At 36.1% G+C, this 14,132-nt stretch overlaps 1 protein-coding gene across 7 annotated transcripts in view; it reads left to right on the top strand.

Annotated features, from left to right (window-relative positions):
* NAA15 (N-alpha-acetyltransferase 15, NatA auxiliary subunit) overlaps positions 1-14,132 on the top strand; it is a 75,466-nt gene that overhangs the window by 20,782 nt on the left and 40,552 nt on the right. For 5 of the 7 annotated variants that reach the window (XR_010322002.1, XR_010322003.1, XM_010590566.3 and 2 more), the window contains 2 exons: positions 11,397-11,481; positions 13,366-13,470. Coding sequence is in view for 5 of the 7 variants with exons in the window: in XM_010590566.3 (XP_010588868.1) it covers positions 11,397-11,481; positions 13,366-13,470 (190 nt within the window). In the remaining 2 variants the exon portion in view is untranslated. Of the gene's footprint in view, positions 1-51; positions 2,832-11,396; positions 11,482-13,365; positions 13,471-14,132 lie in introns of those variants that run through there. The other 2 variants (XM_064285308.1, XM_023548690.2) reach the window with 2 other exon arrangements.

Raw genomic sequence — 14,132 nt, 5'->3', positions numbered from 1 at the left:
TATTGTCATTTCTGGGTGTGATTTTTTTTTTTCTCCCCGAGGGGGCATAGATCACAATTTTTTGCCTCTTCGCATTTCTAGTAATTTTTGGTTTTTCATAATTTTGGATATTATGGACACTAAGATACTGAGCATCTGAATCCTGTTGTATTTCTTAATATAGTTTTGTTTTGGCAGGCAATTAATTTATTTGCAGATCAGCTTGTGCTTTTCATGGCTTGTTTTTAAGCTTTGATCACTGTGAGTCTGGATTAGCTTTACTCTTAAGGTGTGGCCTTTCTGGTTCTCTCCTGAATCCTGTATCATTTAATGAAGTCTCTTAACTGGATGTTTGGAACTAGAACATCTCCCAGCCTAGTATGAGCACCAGTGTTGCTCAGTGCACATCTACCTGGTAGTTCTTTACCCAGCTTCAGTGGAATCTTGCTTCGTACCATAGCTTGAAGTTCCTAAGTGGTGCAGATGGTTAATCGCTGACTACTAGCTGAAATTTTGGCAATTAGAACCTACCCAGAGGCACTTTGGAAGATAGGCCTGACAATCTGCTTGTGAAAGGTCATAGCCTTGAGAACCCTGTGGAGTAGTTCTACTCCTGACATATGAGGTTGCCATGATTTTGACTCAATGGCAACAGCAACAACACAGATTAATGTTTGATTAAAGATTTCTATGCAGATTTCTGAAGCTTCTACTTACAGTTTTCTCTGGTACCCTGCCCCATAAATTCCAGGTTTCCCAGAAGTTTTTTTTTTAACTCTGATATCTGCTTTGGGTTCACCCTCTCTATTCTGTGGTCTGGGAAATGCCTCCAGCCAGAAACAAGGATGTTTTTGGGGTTTAACCTCATTTGTTTTCCTTATCTGACATCACAGTCCTGCCTTGGTTGTTGTCCAACAATTGAAAATAATTATTTCATATATCCTTTCCAGTTCAGTACTTGGCAAGAGCACTATCTGGTATCAGTTATTCCTATATAATTAGAAGCATTTAGTGCTGGGAATTTTATTATCTATTAGAATAATTCAGTCTCTTTTAATTGTATCCTATTTTGCTTCATTGTTTCCATAACCAAACCAAACCCACTGCCGTTGAGTCGATTTCAACTCATAGCAACCCTATAGCACAGTGTTAATATTTAAAATTTTTAATTGCTGGTGAAAGATAATATTCTACTGTATGTTTGATTTGGAATTAACAATTAAGAGTATTACAGCAGTCATTCCATATCAAGGGAAACTCTTACTATTCTGACATTTCCGAAACTCCCCAAACTCAAGAGTTTCAGATAAGGGATTGTAGAATAGTATTTTTATTTAATGCAGTGATTGTACTTTGGAGAACTTAATATGTCTGTCCAACATGCCATTTTACAAAACCCATTTTATAATGAATTGAATAGGAAACAAAATATACCATACGTAATATTTTGCATCTGTTTTCCTAAATAAAAGAGTAAGTTGTCTAAAGACTTACTTTAAGCCTACTGGTTTTGTTAAAAAAGACAACATTAAGAATCTTGTCATACCTTTTCTCTCATATGGTCCTGTAGAATGAACTTTAGTAGTAGTGTTACAGGTGAGTCCTTGAACAAGCAGATAAACCTGTATTTTTCATTTCGTATGTGCCTTCAAAAAAGGATTCTTTACAATTGTCTTCTACTTTAAGACTCCTTTTATGAGATTCCATTTTAATTAGACAAAACCTGTATTAAGGCTGTGTTATACATAGATCTGACCTTCTCTAATATACCTCTGTAGGGGGAATGGAAACCGTTAAATATGATGCACCATTTCCTATTTTTCTTATTCTTTGCTACTAGACTTTCTGAGCGGGCAAGAGCAGAAGTTTTAATGGACATGAATGTGATTAAACTAAATTGAATATATGCAGTCAGTTTACGTTTTACTTTAAGCCGTGAGAAGACTACTCATTTGTAATGAGTGACCTGTTTGTTGTAGAAGCAGGGCTTTTAGTGAAAAAAGAGATCCATTTCCTTAAAAACATACTGATTCTTGTTGTGGGGAGAGGTGAATCCTTAGCAATTATTTGGAGAGTTATGCCATTCTAAATTATTTTTGCTAGTCAAATTGACAGGAGATAACTGGTTAATGGCACTGAGTGTAATTTCAGTATGGAAGACCACCAGTTTTATTAATTGGGGGTGGAATAATCGTTAGGAACTAACACTTAATTACTATTCTGAAGTGTGATAAAATAAAAAGCCAGGTACTATGGTATAATCATATCTCGTTCAGAGAAAGGGGCAGGGCTTGAGTTTTAATTTTCATGTGGTAAGCTCAATTATATGGAATAATCCATTTGGTTATTCCGTGTTTGTGTATATGTGTGTTTTCCTTACCTTATTTTTGGTGTTTTTATTGCCCATTTGGTTAGAAACCTGAGTAAGCAATGAAAAAAAAGGTGTAATAACAGTTGAATTTGTTTATTAAAAGATCGGTTAAAGGATTTAAATTTGTGGCTTTGATAACATTTATATTAATAAAATTTCCGTATGTGGTGGAAAGAGCTCTAAACCAAGTCAGAGGGCCTAATTTGCAGTCTGATCTTTGCCACTATCTAGGTATGTAAACTTGCACGTGTTGCTTCTTTTCTAAATCTTATCTGTACAATGAGGACTGAGACTGAATCTTTTGTGCTTAGTTTACAGGATTCTCATGAAGATCAAATGAGATGTTAGTGTGAAATCTCTTTGAAAAATGTGGCACTATAAACAAATACAAGTTATTTCCAGTAAGACCAAGAAAAAACAATTGGAATCCTGAATATTTTAAATTCAGCTGTACAAAGTAAAGTCACTTTGTGCATGTCAAGTAAGAATATCGTGTATATAGCTTTCATATGCTTGTGTGAGTTATATTTTATAGGCTTACATTTACACTGTAGGATAATAAAATGTTCTGCAAGTTTTGGATTAAAACTTTCCTGTTAAAAAAACATTAGAATGTTAAAATCAATTCTCTCTAATGAGGTTTTTTTTTTTTTTTAAGTTTTCTGCAATGGCTATATATTGCGTTAATAGCTTTACATTTTTTTAAAGACAACATTTTCTTTTCTTTTAATGGACTACCAGGCACTGTCATAGAGAGGTAGTTACAGTATAATGGTTAAGTGTAATGGCTCTGGAGCCAGTTTGTTTGGGTTCAAATCTTGTTACCATCATCAATTAATAGCTGTGTGACTTTGGCCAAGTGAAATAACTTTCCTGGACTTTAGTCATCTCATCTGTAAAATGAGGAAAATAAGAGTACCTACCATTGTTAGGATTGAATGACTTGTTGCTTTAAAGCACTTAGCACGGTGCTTGGCACACAGCAAATTTGAAGTATTAACCATTATTATTACTAAGTGTTTTGAATGTCATTTTCTGATGATTCATCTCCATGAGTTAGGGATTATTATTCTCTTTGATACTCAGCAAAGTACTTAAGGTTACATAGCTAGTTGTGTTGTTTAAAGTCAAGGTTTGAAAACAGAGCTGTTTGATTCCAGATGGAGCTGTTTTTATTACTTCACTAACTACTTAGCTGTTTGAAGTAAGTTTTTTTTTTTAATTTTTCACTACCTTCTTTGTTATGACTATAAAATTATAGTTTGTATGTATACATATGTATGTAACACTGAAAACTATACTCAGTATGACACCGGTGAAATGCTGTTGTTCTGTAGTTTTTTCTGCTTTGACCTCCTTTAAAGAGGTGACAACGATCTGGAAAATGCTTTATTGTATCATGCCAGTTTACTACAAAGAGTATTTCAAAATAATACTGAAATAATCTATAGACTTGATTAAGTAAAGATCAAATGGTCCAAACATTTTTTCTTCCTAAGTTTTCATAGCAATTGTTAAAAGTCTTTAAGCTAATTTTTCCAAGAAAGAATATTTTAATAACTTTGACTATTCAATCTGTGCTGTGGTCTGGTGTCTATGTTACTTAATGCTGCCATAATAGAAATAACACAAATGAATGGCTTTAAAGAACAGAAGTTTTATTTTCTCACAATTCTGGAGGCTAAGAGGCCAAATTAGAGTCTCAACTGTGTCGATTCTTTCTGTGAGCTGCGCTCCTAGTTCTGGTTTCTCTGAGAGATCCTTGGCATTCCTTTGCTTAAAGAACATCTGTCTTCCCTGTGTATGTGTGTGTCTACCTATTCTGGTCTTTTTGTAAGTCAGAATTAATTAGGTTTAGGATCCACCCTGTAATGGTATGACTTCAAGTAATTGATTACATTACATTAGATTGCATTGTGGAAGGTGATTACATTACATTACATGGTGGAGGATGATTGCATTATATTACCTTACATGGTGAGGTGCCTTGCAGGGGATACTGAGGGGTTCAGAATTGGAAAAGGTGTGCAGCAGGATTGTATCCTAAGAAGCTGGACTATATTAAGAAGAATGTGGCAAAAGGATTGGAGGAAGACTTAGTAACAACCTTGCTTGCCAAAAATGAAGGCAATTTGAACCACTTATTAATGAAGGTCAAAGACTACACCCTTCAGTATGGATTACTAAAGAAAATGAAAATACAACTGGACCAGTAAACAAAATTATGATAAATGAAGAAGAAACCCAAGTTGTCAGTGATTTTGCTCTGCTTGGATCAACAATCAATATCCATGGAAATCTAGCAACGTATTGCATTGAGAAGATATGCTGCAAATGACCTTTTAAAGTTCAAAAAGCACATATGTGGCTTTGATGACTAAGATGCACCTTTCCATCAGGGAAGACCAGTTGCTGGAAAAGAACATCCTGTTTGGTATAGAGTCAGTAAAAATGAGGGAGACCTTTGATTAGATGGATTGACACAATAGTCCCAAAAATGGACTCAAGCATACCAATGACCATAAAGATGGCACAGGACTGGGTAACTTTTCATTCTGTTATACATAAGGTCTCTGTGAGTTGGAGCCGACTTGACAGCAATGAACAACACAGTTACAGTACATTACAGTACCTGAGCAGTGCAGATGAGTTAAGTGCTTGACTACTAACTGAAAAGTTGGTGGTTTGAACCCACCCAGAAATCCCTTGGCAGACAGGCCTGGTGATCTGCTTCTAGAAAGTCAGCCTTGAAAACCCAATGGAACAGCTCTACTCTGCAACAAATGGGGTTGCCATGTTTCAAAATAAACTCGTCGGAAACGAATAACAACAACACGTTCCATTACATTAACCCATTGCCGTTGAGTCAATTTTGACTCATTGCAACCCTGCAGGACAGAGTAAAACTGCCAGGGTTTCTAAGGCTATGAGTCTTTATGGAAGCAGACTGCCACATTTTTCTCTCCCAGAGCAGCTGGTGGGTTTGAACTGCTGACCTTTTGGCTTGTAGCCAGCACTTAAGTGAAAGTAATCTGCCCTACCTAAGGACATCCGATTTAATCACATGTAACTACTTCATTACAGCAAATAGACTAGAGTTTGGCCAAACAACCGGGAACCATAGCCTAGCCAAGCTGATACGTAAAATTAATCATCACATCTAATTAGGCTTCTTGGGTAAAATCCCTCTGAAATTCATAGTTTCACAAAGAATTTTTTTAGTTTTTTCATTCTCAATCCCCCAATTAAAACAGGAATATATTGACTCCATTTGAAGTTTCACTGGGGATGTTGGGATGGGTTAGATACCAAAAGCATTTGGCAGCCTAGTAAATGGAGATGTCTCCTGTTGATGTGTATACAGTTACATCTATGTTGACTAGCACAGGCATTTTTGTGGTTGTCAGGCAGTGAAGTAACCTTTTATTTCAATACATGTAGCGCCTCTTTGGCTGTAAGTTCTTCCAGTAGTCAAATTTACACGGTTACAGCAATTTAGATACAGGAGTAAAAGCCTGCTTTGCTCCCTCTCTCTGATCCTGAACTTATGGTCAAAATAAGCCCAGGCAAGGAAGGCATAAATTCGAGTTGAACCTAGTTGGGGAAGGTGCCGAGGATTCTGAGCAGGCAGTGCCCTGGGCAGCTCAGCCACGTACGGAGGAAATTGGGCTGCTCCTCAGCTAAGGCAGTAGCAGAAGTAGCAAAGCATGGCGAAGGGAGGCCTCACCTCAGCCTCGTCGAAGAGTACAGAGTCGGATGGCCTCCCTGGACAGCAGCCAGGAGCACAGCAACCAGGGCAGTTGGCTAGTGGCCGGTGCCATTTTTATGGCCTTTCCTATAAGTTTTATAAAATTAAATTCATTCTGCCAAATGGTTTTCCAGAGTGGTTGAACCAATTTTCACTTCTACCAGCAGTATATGAGAGTTTGTTCCAGTTGCTCTATAACCTCAATAATAGTTGGTATTGTCTTTAATTCAATGGCATTACATTGTGTTTTCAATGTAATTGAGCACTTTTTTTTCTTTTTACACGTGCTTATTGGCCATCAAGGTAACCTCTTTTGCCATATGTTTGTTTAGGATTCTTGCCAATTTTTTATTGGACTGCCTGTCTATTGTTGTTTGTAGGAGTTGTGTATATATTTTGGGTATAAGATTTTTGTTGAATATATTTATTGCAGATGTCTTTTCTCTGACTTGCCTGTTTTTACACTCTTTGTTGAATGTTTAAAATTTCCTCTGTAAGGAATCTTGCCTACCCCAAAGTAGTGAAGACATTTTTTTTTTTCTGGATGATTTCTGTTTCTACCTTTCACATTTAGATCTGCAGTGCTTTTGCAGTTTATTTTTCTGTTGTAAACAAGGGTCATTGTGGCTCCGCTAGTTTATTTTTTCTATTTATATTTCAGTTTGGGTAGTTTTTATTGCTATTCATTCATCTTTTCTTCTGCAGTGCCATAATCGTCTTTTAATCTTATCTGGTCAGGTTTTCATTTTAGATAATGTACTTGTCATCTCTGGAATTTCCTCTTTTTTCCATTTATCTTGTCATATGCTTATACTTTAAATTCTTGAGCATATTTATAATAGTTGTTTTGACATCCTTATCTCATAATTCTGTTATTTCTTTTTCATTTCTCCTGCTTATGGGTCATGTTTTTCTGCTTCTCAGTTTGTCTAGTAATTTTTTATTTGATGCTGGGCATTGTAAATTTTATTAGATTTTACTGTCTTGAAAGAGTATTGGACTTTGTTGTGGCAGCAGTGAAGGCATTCGTATATCAACCTGGTTCTTCTTAGGCTTTGTTAGGGTGGGTGTAGAGTAGCTCTTACTCTAAAACCAAACTCGCTGTTGTCAAGTAGATTCTGACTCATAGCAACTCTATAGGACAGAGTAGAGCTGGCCCATAGGGTTTACAAGGAGCAGCTGGTAGATTCGAACTGCCAACCTTTTGTTTAGCAGCCTTACACTTAACCACTGGGCCACTAGGGCTCCCAGCTCTTACTCTTGGGCTGGTTTATGTCTACTAAGTAAGTGTGACCGTTCTGCAGTCTTTACTGAATTCTGACTAATTGGAATTCCCAGCCCTATGTGAGCCCCGAGAATTTTTCACCTTATTGCTTCATGATCATTCTTTGTCTAGCCTCATGAAATTTCAACCGATGTATTCATGGCTTAGTGTTCAACAAACTCAGCAACAGATGCATGGGAACCCCAGGCAGATTTTTGAATCTCTTTCTCTGTATAACGCCATCATTTTCAGCATTCTGCCTTGCAGGGAGTATTTCAGCCACTTTGAACTTCAGTCTCTTGTCTCTTCAGCTCTGTGGCCTGCTGTACTCTACTTGGGATCCCTTTCCCTGTTCTGTAATCCAGAAAGTGCCTCCAAGTGTAAAGCAGTGACATTCCTAGAGATCATCTTGCTTTCCTCCCCCTCTCATGGTTTGGAACCCTGATGGTACAGTGATCAAGAACTATGGCTGTTAGTTAACCAAAAGGTCAGCAATTTGAATCCAGCAGCCGCTCCTTTGAAACCCTGTAGGGCAGTTCTACTCTGTCCTATGTCGTTAATGAGTTAGAGTCAACTCGACAGCGACCGGGTTTTTGTTTTTGTTTTTTTGTCTCATAGTTGATAGTCCTGCACAGCCTGTTTTATAATGGTTATTTCATATATTTGTCCAGTTTTATTGTTTATAGTGGAAGGGCAAGTTCAGCCTTACTTACTCTATCATAGCCAAAAGTGGAAGTCTCCTAACTATATTTTTATAGAAATATTTTCAGAAAACTAATGGAGATTTTAAGAACAATGATAATTAAACTCTTCTTTGTATATAGTTCCAGAAAACAATAACAAGTCAAGAGTAATTCTTTTAATTGGTTTAGTCTTTACATCACAACTTCCTTTACTTCTTTTTACTAAGTAAATAAGAACACTGAATTTAGTTGCTCAATCTGGTTAGGCTTTTTTAGCTACATGCGGATAACGAAATGTCTCAAGTTCCTGCTTCTGTCGTTTTTTCCGCCTTGTCCCTGAAATCACTCTGCAGAGTTGATTGGTGGGAGCAGAGACAATATTTGCACATCAGTTTGGAAGTTATTACAGAGAAGGTGGAACTGACAGAACCTACCTGAGGATCGGAGGATAAGGAAAGGAGAAATACTAAGGATGATTAGGTTTTTGCTTTGATCATTGGTTAAATGGATTGAGGGGAGGGTATTTATTGAGGTGGCAGAGACTTGGCAAGGAATAGGTTTTGGGAAATTATCAGTTCGTTTTGGGTATACTGTGTTAAGTTTGAAATGTGAAACAAATTGAGATGGCGAGTACATAGCTGGCTATATAGAATGGCTTTGTAGTTGGCTGGGATGTGGTGTTAAGCAATTATTTCTTGATCTTAAATATAAGATTTTACATTTGTTATTGTTTCGTTTCTATAAAAAACCCAAACCAAATCCGTTGCCGTTGAATCGATTCCAACTCATGAATTTGTTTCTTTACATTTTCCTAATTTTTCTATTATGATTTTATCATCACTTGCATTAATTATCCCTCCCAGGTTTCAAATATATTATTTTAAATATTGTAAATAAAAATTGAAAAAATTATGGCAGTGAATTCTAGCATAGATTATCGTGCCTTTTGGATACAGGTTTTTTCCTGTGACAAATACAGTGCTTTAAAAAATAATTTCTATTATGAGAAGAACACATGTTAATACTTAAGTCAAATAACAGTAAAAGGTTTATGATGAAAAAATATACCCCTAACCTGCCCCCCGCTTAGCTTTCCCCTCCAGATCAGACTCTTAGTCCTCGTAGCTGTTTTCTCTGGTAACGTTTCTTTTAGGCATTTGTTGACTTCTGGTTATGGAAGGTGAGGACTTAGAACTTCCTCATTCACATCTACCTGCTTTTCTTTTCCCCATTCTCCCAACTTACTTATATCACAGGTTTTTTGTTGTTGTTGTTAATGAACTGGTACTTTATATCTTTATAACTATGCATGTGTTGTTCACTGTTAAGCCAAATATTATACAAAGGCCACATAAATAATATTTTTCATATTGTCAGTTCCATTTTTGTCTTTGCTGGAAGCCTATTCTTTGATAGCCTTTGACTTTGTACTCTATTGTAAACTGGTTGTCTCTAGTCATTTTTTCTGTATTAGATTCCTTTTTCACTGAATCCCACATTTTCTTTTTTTTTTCAATTCCCTTTTAGCAGTTTCACAAGGAAGAGTGCATTGAGATAAAATTTTAGCTTTCTCAGAAGCCTTAAAATGTCATTTGCCTGTGTAATTGATTGATAGTTTGGCTGTATTTAGAATTCTAGGTTGAAACTTAACTTTCACTCTGAATTTTGAAGGCTGTGTATAGTTGTTTGCTGGCTTTCAGCAACATTCCATTATTTGGAATAAAAGTCTAGTGCTGTTCCGACTGTATGCATTCCTCACTTATGGACATGGTTAGGTTTCAAAGACCAGGTCATTACGCGGAAATGCCCAGCGGCCTGGCGCATGCAGTTTTTTTACTATTGTCGTTAATGCAAAATGTATGATAGGTGATAAGTGAGGAGTAGTTGTACGCTCAAACCCAAACCAAACCCAGCGTCATCCAGCCCATTCTGACACATAGCGACCCTATGGGACTGAGTAAAATTGTCTCATAGGGTTTCCAAGACTAAATCTTTAGGAAGTGGGCTGCCACATCTTTCTCCAGCAGAGTGGCAGATAGTGGGTTCAAACCACCGACCCTTGGGATAGGAGCCAAGTGCTGTAACCACTGCTCCACCAGGGCTCCTTATCTGAATACAAATCTTTTAAAAAATTTTTAGGGTGATAACGTACACCAAACCAACCAAACCAAACCCAGTGCCGTCAAGTCAATTCCGACTCAGCAACCCCATAGGACAGAGTAGAACTGCCCCATAGAGTTTCCAGGGAGTGCCTGGCGGATTCAAACTGCCGACCCTTTGGTTATAGCAGCCATAGCACTTAACCACTATGCCACCAGGGTTCCCGATAATGTACACAACACACACCAATTCAGCAATATTTGTCCTTTTGTAATTGACTTATTTCAATCACTGTAATGTTTTCAAGGTTAATCCATGTTGTCGCATGTATCGGTTCTCCATTCTTTATGGCTGAGTAGTACTCTACTGTATGTATGTATGACATTTTGTTAATCCATTCATCTGTCGATGAACATTTAGATTGTTTGCACCTTTTGGCTGCAGTGAACATTAGTATACACATCTCTGTGTCGCTGCCTTTAAGTCCCTTGGGTGTATACCTAGGAGTGGGATTGCTAGGTCATATGGTAATCCTATTTTTAATTTTTGAGGAACTGTCACGCTGCTTCCCATAACAGCTGTACCATTTTACATTCCTACCAGCAGGGGATAAGGATTCCAGTTTTCCCGCTTCCTTGCCAACATTTGTTATTTTTCACCTTTCTAAAATATTTTTTCTTAGCTATCCTAGGGGAGTGAAGTAGTATCTCATTGTGGCTTTGATTTGCATCTCTGAAGACAATTGAGTATCTTTTCATTAAATATAGATCCTTTTTTATGTGACTTCTTTTTTTTCTCTCTGGAGGTTTTTAAGGACCTTTTCTTTATTCCCAGGCTTTGAAAGTTTACTGTGATGTGCTACGGTGTGGGTCTTTTTTTCCCATTCATTTAGTAGGTACTTGTTTGGCCCTTTTTGCTTAAGAGACTTCTGCCATTCAGTTCTAGAAAAGAAAATATTATTTTAAAACAATTTCCTTGCCTATATTATTCTCATTTTTCACTTTCTACAATACTTGATTGTTGGATGTTTTGGAGTGAGCTTATGGCTTTCTTATTTTCCGAATCTATGTTTATTCTGTTCTTTTGACTTTGTGGATTTATACCTTTGTATTTTTTTTACTGATGTTTTAGTGGTAGTTAGAAGAACATGGAAATAAAATTAGGTCATTCTGTTATACTTAACAGAACAAAAAAATTTAGAATTGAATTTAAAGTTGCATTTCTCGCTAAAGTTTGCATTTGTTTTAACAGAGATGTTATGAACATAAACAGTATAGAAATGGACTGAAGTTTTGTAAACAAATCCTCTCTAACCCCAAATTTGCAGAGCATGGAGGTAAGTGTGAATACCTTGTACCTGTAAGTGTAAGTAAATGTTACTTGACTTGTCTGATTTCTCTTATTTGGGTTGTATTATTTCTAGTTGCCTTAAGTAAGACCCATTACCTTCTTATCTGTGACTCCTGTAAGAAGATAAATTTGAATTTGGATGCCATATTTTGAATGTAATGCGAAGAAAATGGTAACACATTCTACTTGTTCTGGTTATTTTCTTATTTTGAATGTTAGCTGTGAAAAAGGCAAGAGAACGTAGTAGGGCAATATTCTTTATTCAAGTAAAATTCTGTTAAAAAAATTTTACTTTAGAACTTTGGTTTAGCTTATTGAGAAACTGTCCATTTGGTCCCTTGCTCATGAACCAGCATCTCTTTAACGTTGTACCTTAATTGTATTTTAAGATTAAGTCATCTTTAAGACATGATTTGTATATTGTCAAGTTCTGGAAGTTTGCTTACTTTTACCTATGGGAGAGTAGACGACTGGATGGTGAGATGCTTTAGAGCGAGGGGAAAAGGTGATGTGCCTAGTGAGGAGGCAAAGGAAAAACAAGTTTTCACAGATCTGATTTGCCGCAGGAACAGGAAATATGATTTTTCGGATATTAATTTGATAGTGTGAAAAGTATCTAAATTTATCTGCTTTTCTTTGTTTAAAAAAAAGTATTTCTTTTAACTGGCCTGCTGGGTATTAGGTTGTTTTTTATTAATTTCTACCATGTGAATACTGGTAATATGACTTCTAGTAATGTAGTCATAATAGAGTTTTAGTACAGAAGAGTACCAAATTTCATTGATCTATAAAATGCTGTTTTCCTGCATGTTTTAACATATCCAAAATCAAGTTGCATATGGAGTATCATAATGACAGTATTTTTTAATGGTATTTAAAAAGGTAGTGTGTCTTACGCTTGTAATGACAATCCTAGAGTTGATAAAATATATAGTACTTTAAGATATTTGGTAAGATTTGTTAAAATGGATTTTACCTGTTTGACAAAAAGGGTTACTTTGAAAGGTTCCTTGCTGGTGTGGTTCTTGGCCATATGTATTTGTTTGACTTGTATTTGCTTCCTTGTCATTAATATGTGATTTCTCTCCCTCTATTTTGCTTGCATTTCTTTATCTGTACTTTGCACAAGTGTTGATGCTTCCCCAGTATGTTACCGTTAAAAGAGAAAATTGAGGAAAACGTTAAGTCCTCAAATAAAAAAGATTTCTAATTTTATAGTGTGTACCTTGTGATGTATAAAAGAATGCAAAAAAATTGTTAAGGTTTATACTTGCCTAACATTTATGACCAAAAATCTAGAATTTATTGAAAAAATAATTAAGAATAAAAGGTAAGGATTAAAGGTAACATACTGGGGATTGCAAATGATAGGCCTCTGACTTATTTTTTTTACTTATATATTTAATCCCAAAGAGTCATTTTAAAATAAATTTATGAAAATCAAGAATATAGGTAAGCTGTGTGTGTTTTAATCATTGGACAGTGAATTTAACCTTTATGTAACTTGGGTTCACAAGAAATAGTCTGTTTTCAAGGTAAAATTTATCATACTTTAAAGGAGTATAAATATAAGGTCATCCCTTGGCATTGCCATGAAGAACAGCGATAGAATCACTGTATCTTGACAGAATATGAATTACTAAATATATCTTTCTAATTAGATGTACATGCATTTTTGTATCTTTTTCACTAATAAAATTTAAGAGGGTTTAGTTCCAAGAAGGTAGTCTAGAAATCTGTGTTTTCTTCTTTGTCAGTTTTTTAAATGTTTTAATTCTGCATATACCTGGAAAATTTCCCAGTAATCTCTTTGAAGTTCTTCTTAGGCTAATGTAACATTTGTTTTTTTTTTCTTCATTTTTTAAAATAGAAACTCTGGCTATGAAAGGATTAACATTGAACTGTTTGGGGAAGAAGGAAGAAGCTTATGAATTGGTTCGTAGAGGTTTGCGAAATGACTTGAAGAGTCATGTGTGTATCCTTTTTGAGATATTTATAAGGATTGAGTGGGGGTGTCTTGAGGAAAGGGTGCAATGTGGGAGTCAGGACTTGTAGATCCCTCTTACCATGTAACTCTGGAGGAAATTATTCTTAAATTGAATAACAGCAACCACCTTCATTCAGGGAACGTTTGTTGTCTACCTACATGTTCTGGTATTGTTTCTGTCTCACAAATAAATGGGATTTGCCTTAAAAAATAATCTATGGAAGTTCTTCCCAGTCTTAAAAATGGGCATTATGTAGCTTTTATCATGATCATAAATTTAAGAGAATGATATACCATAAGAGGAATATTCCAAACAAAAAAAACCAGACCCATTGCTGTCGAGTCAATTCCCACTCACAGGATTTCCAAGGAGCACCTGGTGGACTCAAACTGCCGACCTTTTGGTTAGCAGCTGAGCTGTTAACCACTACACCACCAGGGTTTCCAGAGGAATATTAGAAAGGCAATATAATCTACTAGTTAAGAGCACAACTTTGGAGTGTACTTCATCTAGGTTTGAATCCTGGTTCAGATAATATGCTTAACAAAACCGCCAATAACAATAAGCAGTATAAAACCAAAAAGAAAAAAAACCCAAACCTGTTGCTGTTGAGTCGATTCCGACTCACAGTGACCCTACAGGACAGAGC

This window comes from Loxodonta africana, chromosome 5 (genome assembly GCF_030014295.1).
Source record: "Loxodonta africana isolate mLoxAfr1 chromosome 5, mLoxAfr1.hap2, whole genome shotgun sequence".
NCBI classification, from domain to species: Eukaryota; Metazoa; Chordata; class Mammalia; order Proboscidea; family Elephantidae; genus Loxodonta; species Loxodonta africana.
This window is presented reverse-complemented; position numbering and strand designations above follow the sequence as displayed.